We start from the raw sequence: 14,080 nt of genomic DNA on the forward strand, positions 1-14,080 counted from the left end.
TCACATTCATCAATGGTTGTTTGCTTCAAACCTCTATTTTTAAGTTTTTCCTTGAATTCTGCTTTAATTGATTCCATATTCTGGGTTTAAAAGAGAGAAAAAAAACAGTAGAATGTCTTTTTTTCCACCAGTCTTGTATATATAGGCTATAGTTTGTCTAAAAAGATTAAATAGTCTTAGGCTTTAACAGTGAAGCAATGCAGTATGTTTATTTAAAAAAAACGCCACTAGGAGGTGCTCTGTGTCTATAGAATGTCTATTTTCTCCTAACTGATCAATCTGGCTTAAAACGAAAGCAAGGTGACACAGCTTTTATGTTTAATGTGAATTCATTGTCTTCGGTTGGAGTTTTTAAGCTCCTTTATTAAATGCAGTTAATAACAGCAGCTTGGTGTTTTAAGTGCAATCAGAAACCTGACCAAATCAATAATTTGCTGCGCAATCAGACCTAACAGTTCTTAAAAAAAACCATAGAAATGTATAAATAATATTGTAAAAACCGCTATATAAATACATTTTAAATGGTTTGATTTGATTGAAATTTTTGAAAAAAGCTGAGCAAATACTGAGGACTGCATTTTGAATTAGCATCTTGAGAATTGTGCATATATCCTACACTCATTGCCTGCGTTGATATTTCCTACGTAGGCCTACTGTAGTGTATTGCGCAATTACACAGCAACAACCGCACATATCCAGGGTATACAATATGAACATACACCTCCATACAACATCTCCAAACCACATTCACAAATGAAAATGTAAAGTCTTCCAGGGGAATATTTTAAAATCCTGAAAATGACTGAAGGAAATACAAATAAATGACTTACCCCGTGGACCCCGGCCATCTTCTCTGCCTGTTTGTTGAGGAGCTGTATCAGGAAGGGAAGCAATTTCACTTTCACTTTCACTTTCACTTTCTTTGACCATTGCTCTAAAGCTATTCGTTAAAAAATATATCGAGAACATTTTATGTGACATAAACAAATAATATAACGTTACACACAAAAAATACATTTTAGTAAAAGTTTTAATCGTATAATAGGGCTGGGCATAGATTAATCTAGATTAATCTTATACAAAATAAAAGTAATTTTTTTGCATAATATATGGGTTTGTGATGTGTTTAAATATTATGTATATTTAAACAAACACACATACATATATATACATTTAAGAAATGTTTTATTTAAATATCGTTTTTATTTATATATAATATAGAATATATAAATAAATATATATACACATGTAAATGTTTCTAAAATACATACATGAATGTGTGTGCATTTATATATAAATAATAATTACACACAGCACAAACTCATATGTTATACAATAAATTACTTTTATTTTGTATGAGATTAATCTAGATTAATCTATGCCCAGCTCTAGTAAATTATTTTTATTGCTATTTAAAAAGACATATAGGCTCACAAATAATAAAATGTAAATGTTGTTGTATTTATTTACTAACATTTCTTGTAATCTGTTGCCATCTTTTTATTGAGGATAAGTGTTATTTATTAAGACTCTCCCAAAGCAACTTTTAAATGATAAACAAGTTATTTGTCATAAAAAAACAACAATATTTTATTAAATCTCAGAAGACTTTTTAAAGTGATAAACTTGATGTCTAGCATTTGGGGAATGTTACAATTAAGACCCATAGACAGTATGAGAAAAAAGTCCAGGAGTCAAAATTGAAATCAGTCAAATAAATTTTACTGAATTATTGCAGTTTCAATTGCAGAAGTGACATATTTTCAATGATTTATTGGCTGCTCTGCTTACAGCTTAACATGCAGCAGTCATTTGACTTTAACATTGTACAGCAAACTACATCATTATTTCATTTCAAATCATTCTAATGGTTAAAAGCATACAGATGAATTTGGAAAAGTTAATAAGTTGATATTCTTGATCAGCATATCTCATTCATTATATGTTTGACAAGTTCAGTTCTACTGAGTGACCCATGCAGGCATGTTACAGATAATCATTTCAATAGGACAAGTCATCTTACATGATCAATGTCAACAAGTAATGTTCGTACAATTTGTCCCAGGTATATATGTCAATTGAGACACAAGTACAGCAACAACAACAACAACAACAACAACAAAAACAACAACAACAACAACAACAACACAACCACGACAAACCCCAACTAACCAAACAATTATGCACCTCCAACACGGAGTGGGTGGTTCTAAATCGATTAATAGGCTATCTTCATGGTCTGTGGATTGAAGTGGACTTGCATGAATGTCTGTAAAAAAATGGAAAAACAATTATTATAAAATGACAATTAGTTTAAATTTCCTAAACATCTCTTAATCGTTGCTAAAGTTTTGAACCTCTACTGTCTGGATCCAGGACTGAGGATGAATGTGAATTTTCCTGGTATTCTGCCCATTCCAGCACATTCCAGTTTTTTACAGATGTAACTATTACTTATAATTCATATATTGATCAACACTTTGCAATAACGTTAGTAAACATTAGTAAATGCATTAACTAACATTACAATCAACAATGTTGTTTTCAGGATTTATTAATCTTTGTTACTGTTATGTCAATACAATTGTTCATGTTAGTTCATGGTCCACCATAACATGGTGCATTCACTATAATGTTTACAGTTTTAACGGTCGATTTTATAAATGTATTAGTAAGTGCTAAAATTAACATAAGATTAATAAATGCTGTATGTATTGTTCATTGATAGTTCGTGTTAGATATTGCATTAGCCAATGGTTAACAAATACAACCTTACTGTAAAGTGTTTATATACACCAGTGTTTGATGAAAATGATGTGTATTAAAGTATAAAAAGCTTGATAAACTTACAGTTGAAGTATGCATATGAGGTTAAATTCTGAAAGGGAAGTAACATGTGAATATAACCGCACTCACCATGACACAATGCAAATAAAATTGTGGTATTTCACTAGAGATCAATAGACCTACCTGGGATTTTAGGTATTTTGCAATTGTTTCAAATGCATCTTTATTTCTCTGACATTGCAGTAATCCTGTATCCTCATAGAACAGAAAGTCCACTGCAAATGTGTTCTCCCTGTTTACAGCAGCGTTGCTGTCTGGTATAGTTTTATTTGGCTCGAAAGTGTGATGGAGTACCATCAGGATGACTAGTTTGAAAACTAAAAGAAAGTGAAAGAAGTGCAAACTGGACCATAAATGAATCATAAAGTTAATGTTTAATTATGATTATAGCTTTTAACAATGAAAGTGACCTTTACCATTATCAAGTTGACTCAGTGCAGCACTTATGTCTGTTCCAGCACGAGAAACAATGGGGCAGAAAACCAGTATGACATCACATTTATCAATGGTTGTTTGCGTCAGATGTCTTTTTTTTAGATTTTTCTCAAATTCTTCTTCAATGGATTTCATTTTCTGGGTTTAAAATAGAAAAGATACAGTAGAATGACAACATATTTAAATTATTTCCACCAGTCTTGTTTTGTCTTACAGTAAATGTAAAATAATATTAGGCCTTAACAGTGAAGCAATGCAATATGTTTATGTAAAAAAGACCACTAGGATGCTCTGTGTCTATGGTATTTTTGTTTTCTCCTAACTGATCAATCTGGCTTAAAACACAAGCAAGGTGACACAGCTTTTATGTGTGATGTGAATTCATTGTCTTCGGTTTGAAAGCTACTTTATAAAATGCAGTTACTACAGGATAATAACAGCAGCTTGGTGTTTTAAGTGCAATCAGAAACCTGACCAAATCAATAATTTGCTGCACAATCAATCCTAACAGTTCTTAAAAAACAATAGAAAATTATAACCCTTCACTATAAGCTTTCCTTTACATCCAAACAAACATCTTTATCGCATCTTTTTTTTGAATTATAATAACTTAAATATATGCCACATTTTATATTTAATTTTACCGGTTTCTATTATTTATATTTTCATATAAAGCTTCTTTGAAATAATGTAACATTGTAAAAAGCGCTATATAAATACATTTTTAGAAGGTTTGATTTGATTGAAATTAAAAAAAAAGCTGAGCAAATACTGAGGACTTCATCTTGTATTAGGAGCTTACAGAATTGTGCATACTGTATAGCCTACACTTGTTGCGTGTGTTGATATTCCCTAGGTAGTGTTATACAGCAACAACAACTGCACATTTCCAAGGATTAGTAGCCTATGTGAAAATACACCTAAATCTCAAAACCACATTCACAAATGAAATTTTAAAGTCTTCCAGTGGAATTTTTAAAACCCTAAAAATGACTGAAGGAAATTTTTAAATAAATGACTTACCCTGGCCATCGTCTTTACCTTCTTTTTAAAGAGCTGTATCAGGAATGTGAAGCAATTTTACTTTCAATTTCTTTGACGATTGCTCTTAAGCTATTCATTAACAAACAATAACCTTGATGTCTATCGGGGGAGTGTTACTGTTAAGACCCATAAAAAGCATGAGAAAAAGCTTAGGAGTCAAAGTTGAAGTCAGTCAACAAGATTTAAGTGAATAATTGTTTGCAGTTTCAATTGATGAAGTGACACCTTTTTGATGAGTTATTGGCAGCTCTGCTTACAGCTTAACATGAAGCAGTAATTTGATCCAAAGCAATATCTATGCATAGCAATTTACATCACTTCAGGTTGAATAATTCTAATGGTGAAAAGCATACAGTAGATGAATTTGAAAAAGTTAAGAACTTGATCTTAATCATTGAATATCTCATTAATTCTCTGCTTGACAAGTAAAGTTTTATTAAGTGACCCATGCATGCAGCCACGAAGTCATCTTACATGATCAATTTGTCCTTTTTGTGTCCCACCCAGGTTTCTATCTCAACAGAGCCATCTCACAATTTTCTGAGGTACTGTAACAAATATACTGAGGGAAGCACACCTCCATTTAAAGATGGCTAATGGTATGGCTATAGTATTATATCCTATTTTGATCTTTAATCTCCTATTTCCCCCTCTTCTCAATGACATACATAAGCATGTTAACCAAATTATAAAAATTAGCTCATAAAACCAAACAGAATAGCTTTTTTTCTTCAAACTTATTTTTATTGAACTTTATGCATGTAAAGCAGAGGAAAATGAAAATGAATATATTACACAATTAAATAAGAGGGAGTACACAAAAGCAGTTCACAAACACATGACTACAAATAGGCCTAATACAGACAACCACCCAGGTGGTCCATTCACTTCCGCAGGAAAAAATAATAAAGAATCTTTGCTGCCTTAAATTTTTTTGTTGAATCAACTCAGATTTACAAGTCATTTTAACTTACTATTATTTACCTTAACTGGAGATTAGCTGTTATAACTACATATGAGTTGTTATAACTTATAAAATATAGTTGGTCCACCATTGCAGTACAAAACTGGAGGGCCGTCTCCTACAGAGTTTAGCTGAAACTTCCCTCAACACAACTGCCTGAAAGTTTCTAGTATGCAGGCCTTGCAGCTGGATCAGGTGTGTTTGATTAGGGTTGAAGCAAAACTCTGCAGGGAAGCAATTTCACTTTTATTTTGACAATTGCTCTAAAGTAACATAATGTGGTCTTTTACTTGTGGTTTGGAGTATAATCACTGGTAGATGTCAATTCACTCCCTAGCAACCAAACAGAGGAACAGAATAAACAAAGCTTATATCTCTGCATTAGAACATTGTAGAGACATCGGGGTGGGATCTTTTGAGTCAGCTTAACTTGATGTAAACTTGATGTCTAGCGTAAGGGGAATATTACAGTTAAGACCCATAATCAGTATGAGAAGAAAGCTTAGGAGTCAAAGTTGAAGCCAGTCAAAGTTCTTTTACTGAATAATTGTTTGCAGTTTCAATTGCAGAAGTGACATCTTTTCGAGGAGTTATTGGCTGCTCTGCTTACAGCTTAACATGCAGCAGTCATTTGACTCTAACATTGCATAGCAAAACTACATAATTATTTCAGGTCAAATAATTCTAATGATTAAAAGCATACAGATGAATTTGGAAAAGTTAATAAGTTGATATTCTTGATCAGCATATCTCATTCATTATATGTTTGACAAGTAAAGTTCTACTGAGTGACCCATGCAGCCATGTCACAGGTAATCCTTTCAATAGGACAAGTCATCTTACATTGTCCCAGGTTGCTTCCGGAGATACAAATACAGTACAACAAACAACAACAACAACAACAAACCCAGAACTAACCAAACAGTGTTCGTACACTTCCACAGTAAAACAAACAACAACAACAACAACAAACCCACAATTAACCAATCAGTTTTCGTACACTTCCACCGCTGTGTAGTGGATTGTTCTGGAGTGATTAATCGTCTTTCTTCATCGTCTGTGTATTCGTCTGGAATTGTATGAATGTCTGTAAAAAAGGAAATACAATTATTATAAAATGACAATTAGTTTAAATTTCCTAAACATCAGAGATGGGGGACTCGAGTCATATGACTTTACTAGAGTCAGACTTAAGTCACAAATTTGAGACTTGAGACTTGCTTGACAAATATTTAAAAAAGACTTGACTTGACTTTGACTTGACATTCATGACTCGAGACTTGACTCAGACTTGAGTTAAATGACTCGAAATAACTTGTTTTTTTACAAAAAAATCTGTCTTTAAATGCACGCAAGAGCGTAATCTAACCATGTGACGCAGAAGGCAAGCAGAGGGAGAGCGCGCAATATATCCGGTACAACCAGCACCACGTCGAATTTCATTCGACACTACAAATCACACAAAACACTGTAAGTAACAAAGTCTGTTCCATTGTTTTCAGCTAACGTCTTAGCCATGTTAGAAGTTGATAAAAATAATCCAATAATCCAAGGCACTCATGTTATTGAGAAAAAAAATTATGTATTCTACCGGTAGGTATGATAAACTGGTAGAAGTGTCAACCAGCAGAGATTTTGGACTATAGTCTCTATCGAGATTAAGCGCCTACGTCACTTGCTGTGCGCATGCATGGTCACGAAACGTAACATTTGTTCACATATTTAAGCACCGCACGCTGTTTCTGTGTGAGAGGAGCGTGCAAGTCGTGCATCCGCTGCTCATTAAGCTTGTGAGTATTTTTTGCCGCTTATTGGCCCTATATACACATATGCATCAAAATTCCCACCTTTGCAAGTATCCTCATAAATATGGCCATTTAGGTCTTAAGAGAAAGTAAACCGCTAAAAGAGAAAACGCATGTGTAACAGTAGCTGTGTCCCAATTCAAGGGCTGCGACCTTGAGCACTCTGTCTTTCAAGGTGGCAGCCTCAGAAGTTCGCGAAGAGATAACTGAAATGAGACTGTCTAACCTTCGGAGGACCCATAATTGGCGTCACCTGCTGCACGCGCCCACCGCGCCTGTCAGCAGGACACAGCGGAGACGTTTCTGACTTATTAAAATAAATATGGAATCAGAAAAATATCAATTTATTTAAAAAAATATATGACACTTTGTTGTAGATTTAACTATTCAGTATATATCAAATTAATCAACCTTAGAAATATACGCAACATAAACAGAATAATATTAACATAAAACATAACTTATAGTACTAAAACATTGACAAGAAAAAAATGTTTTCTGATAAATTCACACTTTTATTTAATAAAGGTTTTTATTGCTTATTTTAGAATATTCAGCCATTATACAGTCGTTGCAGGCGCGCACCTTTTAATAATTTTTTTTTGCAAATAAAACTCTCATAGTCCATAACTACTGTAGATTTACCTTTGTTTAATATACATTTAGTTTATTCATCAAACATCTGTATGACTTGTCAGTGACTTGCTTGACTCAAGCTACGACTTGACTTGAATTGCTTGACATAAAGCAGTGACTTGACTTGACTTGACTCGACTCTCACAAAAAATGACTCGGACTTGCTTGAGACTTGAAGGTAAGACTTGAGACTTACTTGTGACTTGCACATGTGTGACTTACTCCCACCTCTGCTAAACATTTCTTAATCATTGCTAAAGTTTTTAACCTCTAGCCTACTGTCTGGCTCTGGACTGAGGATGAATGTGAATTTTCCTGGTATTCTGCCCATTCCAGCACAATCCATTTTTTACAAATGTAACTATTTCTTATAATTCATATATTGATCTTTATCATTGATAACACTTTACAATAAGGTTGCATTAGTAAACATTAGTAAATGCATTCACTAATATAACACTGAACAATGTAGGTTTTCAGCATTTATAATCTTTGTTACTGTTATGTGAATGCAGTTGTTCATGTTAGTTCATGGTCACCATGACATGGTGCATTAACTAATGTTAACAGTTTCAACATTTGATTTTATAAATGTATTAGTAAGTGCTAAAATGAACATGAACTAAGATTAATAAATGCTGTATGCAATGTTAATTGATAGTTTGTGTTAGATATTACATTAACTAATTGTTAACAAAAACAACCTTATTGTAAAGTGTTATCTTTAAATAATATATATGAGTGTTTGATAAAAATGATGTGTTTTCAAATATAAAAAGCTTGATAAACTTACCATTGAAGTATGCATATGAGGTTATATTCTGAAAGGGAAGTAACATATGAATATAACTGCACTCACAATGACACAATGCAAATAAAATTGTGGTATTTCACTAGAGATCAATAGACCTACCTGGGATTTTAGGTATTTTGCAAATGTTTCAAATGCCTCTTCATTCTTCTGACATTGCAGTAATCCTGTATCCTCATAGAACAGAAAGTCCACTGCAAATGTGTCCTCTCTGTTTACAGCAGCGTTGCTGTCTGGTATAGTTTTATCTGGGTCGAACGTGTGATGGAGCACAACCAGGATGACTAGTTGGAAAACTAAAAGAAAGTGAAAGAAGTGCAGTCTGGATCATAAATGAGTCATAAAGTTAATGTTTAATTATGAATATAGCTTTTAACAATGCAAGTGACCTTTACCATTAACAAGTTGACTCAGTGCAGCACTTATGTCTGTTCCAGCACGAGAAACAATGGGGCAGAAAACCACCATGACATTACATTTATCAGTGGTTGTTTGCTTCAAACCTCTTTTTTTAAGTTTTTCCTTGAATTCTGCTTCAATTGATTTCATTGTCTGGGTTCAAAAGAAAAAATAAAACAGTAGAATGACTTCATTTTTCCACCTTGTATATAGTCTAAAAGGTTAAATTATCTTAGGCCTTTACAGTAAAGCAATGCAATATGTTTATGTTTATGTTTAAAAAACGCCACTAGGAGGTGCTCTGTGTCTATAGTATTTCTGTTATCTTCTAACTGATCAATCTGGCTTAAAATGAAAGCAAGGTGACACAGCTTTTCTGTGTAATGCGAAATCATTGTGTTCACTAAAATCAACATTTCATGTGCCTTCGGTTTGAAAGCTACTTTATAAAATGCAGTTAATAACAGGATAATAACAGCAGCTTGAGGTTTTAAGGGCAATCAGAAACCTGACCAAATAATTTGCTGCACAATCAGACCTAACAGTTCTTAAAAAAACATAGAAATGTATAAATAATATTGTAAAAAGTGCTTAAATGGTTTGATTTGATAGAAATTTTCGAAAAAAGCTGAGCAAATACTGAGGACTACATGTTGAATTAGCAGCTTGAGAATTGTGCATATAGCCTACACTCGTTGCCTGCGTTGATATTCGGTAGTGTATTGCGCAAGTTACACGCTGTTACACAACAACAACCGCAAATATATAAAAATACACCTAACAAGTCTTCCAGTGGGATATTTTAAAATCCTAAAAATGACTGAAGGAAATACAAATAAATGACTTACCTTGTGCATCCCGGCCATCTTCTGTGCCTGCTTGTTAAGGTGTATATCAGGAAGGGAAGCAATTTCACTTTCACTTTCTTTGCTCTAAAACTATTCATTAAAAAAATACATCCAGAACATTTTATGTGACATACAAATGAAGAGTTTGGTTCCAAAACGCAATAAATCCATTTAGACAAATTTCGGTAAAAACGTGTTTTCTATACCAAGAAAGTGACAATGAAAACCACTCTTTTCTGTTACAAACTTTCACATATAGCATCTTTAGGTTATAAAAACATAAAAAATTCAAATCCATAACTTGATTTTTAAAGATTTATTATAAAAACAAAATGCAATAAATTTAAAAAATAAAAATATTTTTTTTTGTCAAAATTCTATAAATCTATTCAATCAATGTATAATTGTGCATTCATTTTTGCCATTTTATATTCATTTAGTTGAACAGATGTACTGCACACTGATAAAAAATAAACATTAATGGCATTAATCAAAACACTTACTTTGTCATATTAGGAACACTGTCATTGCTGCAGTTATACTTGACCTCGTCGCTTAACATTTTTCACAGCGATCAGCTGTGATTCTCGTTGACTTTGAGTAAAATTATGGAAAGGTTTTCATAAGATCCACTGGGGTCAATGTGTTAGCACGAGTGAAGCTAGATGCTGTCGGAAGAACAAGCGATCGTCTCCCGAGTGCCTCTCACGTACATTATTAGATATATGTCTTACATTTCTTTCCCGTCACAGAAAGCCACCACAGGTTTATCAATGCTATTAAAGTATTATTTTGTTTTTGTTTGTTGATCACGAAGTACAAAGTAGATGAGGAAAACTAGGACTCCGTGTACTCAACGCGCCACCACTGTTTGTTTACATTGCGTGAAATGGTGCGCTGTAATTTGTGGAGCAGATATATTGCATTCTGTAGAAAAGGAGGAGTGGCGTTTATTGCGTATTGGGAAAAAAGGAAGAAAATATGACAGAATAACAAAGCGGATATTGGATTTTGCGTAAAATTAAGAATTTACTTTCAAATACTGACCTGTATAATACTGATTTTGGCAGAAACTCATTGTCTGCGCTTGGGTTCATCTGTTACAATTCCTCACACTAACATTGCATAGCAAACGACATCATTATTTGTGTCGTATCAACGTTTGGTTTTGCTCTCAGGATTTAGCCACACCCTGTGTGATTACCAGATCTGTGACCCGTTTTCCTGTCGTTGTGGACTGTATCATTGTGGAATTTACTGGTGGATTTTCTTGTGTGGATCATCTTTTCTTGGACTGTTTCTCTATTTTGATGTTTCAGTATTTAATTGGTTTCCCTTGTCTTCAGGGAGTACACCAGTGAGTTCGAGAACTGGGACTATTGAGCGCCACTTTCCTATTTGGATTATTGTGATTTCTCTCCTGAAGCCTTTGTTGGTGTGTCTTGCATCTAGAATAGATCCAGCGACCTTTATGACTTGTTTAAGATTTTTTTCTCTCTCTCTGTCTGCTGTATTGCGCATTTTTTACTTTTTGCTGTATTTTACTTGCATCAGATTCCTTTTGACTCATCCTTACATCAAGATAATACGGTCAATAATTTTACAAGATCTTGGGAGCAATGATCACAGTAAATTTCTGTCCCAAAGCTCAAAGCCCCTCTAGGTTGTCTCAATATTTATAGCTTGAAAGGTCAATTCTCTTTGCAGAACATTTCATACTTCCTCTTTAGTAAAAAAATGTGACATTTTAATGCTCTTTTGGACTTCTGCTGACCTGAGTTGCACTTTCTATGCACTTCCTAATTTGCAGAGACACATGTTGTTTACTAGACGGAACTATCTCTGTCAAAGCCTTTCTTACAGTTAAACAATCATTAAAACACTTATAAACATTCCTCAGTAAAATAACAAGTGAGCAGATACAAGTTTTAAAAAATTAACAATCAATAAAAATATCTACAACACTCCTCCCTTTTTGTCATTTGACAACTTTTAAAACTGCAAATGAAATTTTTATATTTATTTGTTCTGAGACAACATCACATGAATAATATTCAAAATAATATTCTGGACTAATACATTAACTCTGCATCACTTTCATTAGAATTTTGTTTGTCATCCTGTTAAAAAATGTTATCTTGTATGCCAAGTCTCACCATGTGTATAGAAACTGAAATTTTTATCATTCTCTGTATTAGAGTAAAAATTATGATAATACGCTTTGGAATGTATGTTTTCCAAAGAAAAACACGGATAAACTACAAAATTTAAATACTTGAAAAAATAAGTTTAAGTAAGTAAATCCTCCGCTTGATGGTGACCATAGCAACTTCAACCCACATGTGGACGTTGGAAGTTGGCCTGATGTCAAAATCCAACATTGGCCTGATGTCAAAATCAGACATTGATCTGATGTCAAGACCAAAGTTGGCCTGACATCAAGTCCCAGTTTTGACCTGACATCAAAATCCAATGTTGGCCTGATGTCAAAATCAGACATTGATCTGACGTCAACTGATTTTGGTGCAAAACCGATTGGACAGACTCACTGTCCACATTGTATATCACAACTGTTTAGATCTGATATGTGTGTCCTGTAGCATTCTGTCGTTTTCCGGATTATCTGCACTGTTTCTATGGCAATGACGTCTCGACATCTGAAGTGTTTATGTTTAAGTGACGCGACAGCAGGCCGTAACCGAAAAGCTATAAAAATGTGATCTGAGTGGTCAGACTGAAATAGATTACCGGAAATGCAATTTAAAAGTATTTCAAACCTCTGGGTGTAACCTCAAACAGATTAGTTAAAACAGATTTCATGTGGTTTTTGGAAGTTCACAAGTTCTAAATGTGATTGGATTCCAATCGGATATGCACCAAAATCGGATTTTGACTGACAGTGTGAACAAGGTCTAATACAACTCTTCCTGCATTGGCTTCCTGTGAAAAGCTTGTCAGCATTGCAGGATTGCTTTACAGCCCCAATAGACATAGGCTTGATACTCACAATTTTGAAAATCAGCTTCTTCCTAAGTTATAAATTCAAGGTTTTAAAACTTTGAGTAGCATGTTGCATACTGAAATTAGGTAGTTTTATAGTTTGATAATTAAATACAATTAAATACAAACAGTTGTAAAGCAGAATAAGACCTTGTATGTGGTTTATTCGTGTTTTTAGAGATTAAAGCTTAAACAAAAATCTCTATTTTTCATTCTTCCCGTTACTTTTACTTTTTTAATACTCAAGTACAAATTTAATTAGGTCCTTTTTTACTTTACTCAAAAATACACACCTCTAGTTGTGTGTAGTGGAAGTTTTTCACATCCACACAGATTATTTTATTATGACTTGTATTTTGCTTTGATAAAGGACTTAATATGTATTGGTAACCAGTGTAGTACATATATTCTTAGGCCGTTACTAAAAGATCCATTAGTAAACTCTGTCCATCAGTCTTCTAGATACAATGAGAGGTGTGAAAAACAGCAGGCAGGGGACAAAGTAATAAGAGCAATAAGCTAAGGTAATGAGCAAAGTTTATGGAATAATCTTAGTGGCATTCTTAATGTTATGGTTCTGCCATCTTGTCCTTTGTTTAATCTAGTCTTGTGGCAGAATCATGACAGACCCATGTTTTGTGTGGGTTCACGTGGTCTTAGTATTGGTTTACTGGACCACGTGTTCCCTGTGTCTTGTCTCTTTTACCCCGGTCCCTTGTCATCCTCCTCATTATTGTTTGATTTATATCACCTGTTCCCCTCTTGATTTGTTACCCTATTTAATCCTCTTGCATTCAGTGTCCTGTGCTTGTGCATTGTGTTCCAAATACCTGTGAGTACTCTGTTTGAAAGTCAAGTCAAGTCAAGTCAAGTCAAGTCAAGTCAAGTCAAGTCAAGTCAAGTCAAGTCAAGTCAAGTCAAGTCAAGTCTTTATATATCAAGTGTTTTGTCTAGTTTATTGTTAAGTGTATCCAGTTTAGTGTCACAGTTTAGTCCTGTCTAGTTTAGTGTTCTTTAGTCTTCCTGTTTATATTGTTTTGCCCCCTCGTGGGTTTTGTTTTCTGTTTATTACATATTAAAGTCTTCATCCACCACTGTCTGCATTTGGGTTCATCCTTCACCTTCATAACAGAATGCACAAGCCATAACTGAACCCAGCAGACTATGGACTCCAACCTTTCTTTCAGAAGAGCCCACCATGCTCATGTATTATTTGGTTTTCACCAGAGGGGCAGAGATGTCAAGGACTTTGCCTTCGACTTCCTGAGAGCAGCGAGCGGCTCTGGGTTTC

The 14,080-nt window shown here is 33.9% G+C and overlaps 2 protein-coding genes across 3 annotated transcripts in view; one reads left to right on the forward strand and one right to left on the reverse strand.

The window, feature by feature from the left end:
* Nucleotides 1–14,080, forward strand: part of znhit1 (zinc finger, HIT-type containing 1) — a 299,763-nt gene that overhangs the window by 258,617 nt on the left and 27,066 nt on the right. The gene's annotated exons all lie outside the window — the stretch shown is intronic.
* On the reverse strand, nucleotides 4,736–10,431 carry LOC135748812 (uncharacterized). The gene is made up of 6 exons (XM_065267111.2): nucleotides 10,293–10,431; nucleotides 9,790–9,879; nucleotides 8,938–9,094; nucleotides 8,645–8,838; nucleotides 8,525–8,552; nucleotides 4,736–6,377 (listed from the first exon to the last, which is right to left on the reverse strand). Exons 2-6 carry the CDS (start codon nucleotides 9,805–9,807, stop codon nucleotides 6,130–6,132), a joined length of 645 nt encoding a protein of 214 aa, XP_065123183.1. The 5' UTR covers nucleotides 9,808–9,879; nucleotides 10,293–10,431; the 3' UTR covers nucleotides 4,736–6,129.

The sequence above is a fragment of the Paramisgurnus dabryanus genome, chromosome 5 (genome assembly GCF_030506205.2).
Source record: "Paramisgurnus dabryanus chromosome 5, PD_genome_1.1, whole genome shotgun sequence".
Lineage (NCBI taxonomy): Eukaryota > Metazoa > Chordata > Actinopteri > Cypriniformes > Cobitidae > Paramisgurnus > Paramisgurnus dabryanus.

Coding starts and splice junctions, on each gene's coding strand:
- LOC135748812 (XM_065267111.2), bottom strand. Junction 8,839..8,937: donor ACTGAGTCAACTTGTTAATG/GTAAAGGTCACT, acceptor ACTTTCTTTTAG/TTTTCCAACTAGTCATCCTG. Junction 8,553..8,644: donor CAAAATACCTAAAATCCCAG/GTAGGTCTATTG, acceptor CTTCCCTTTCAG/AATATAACCTCATATGCATA.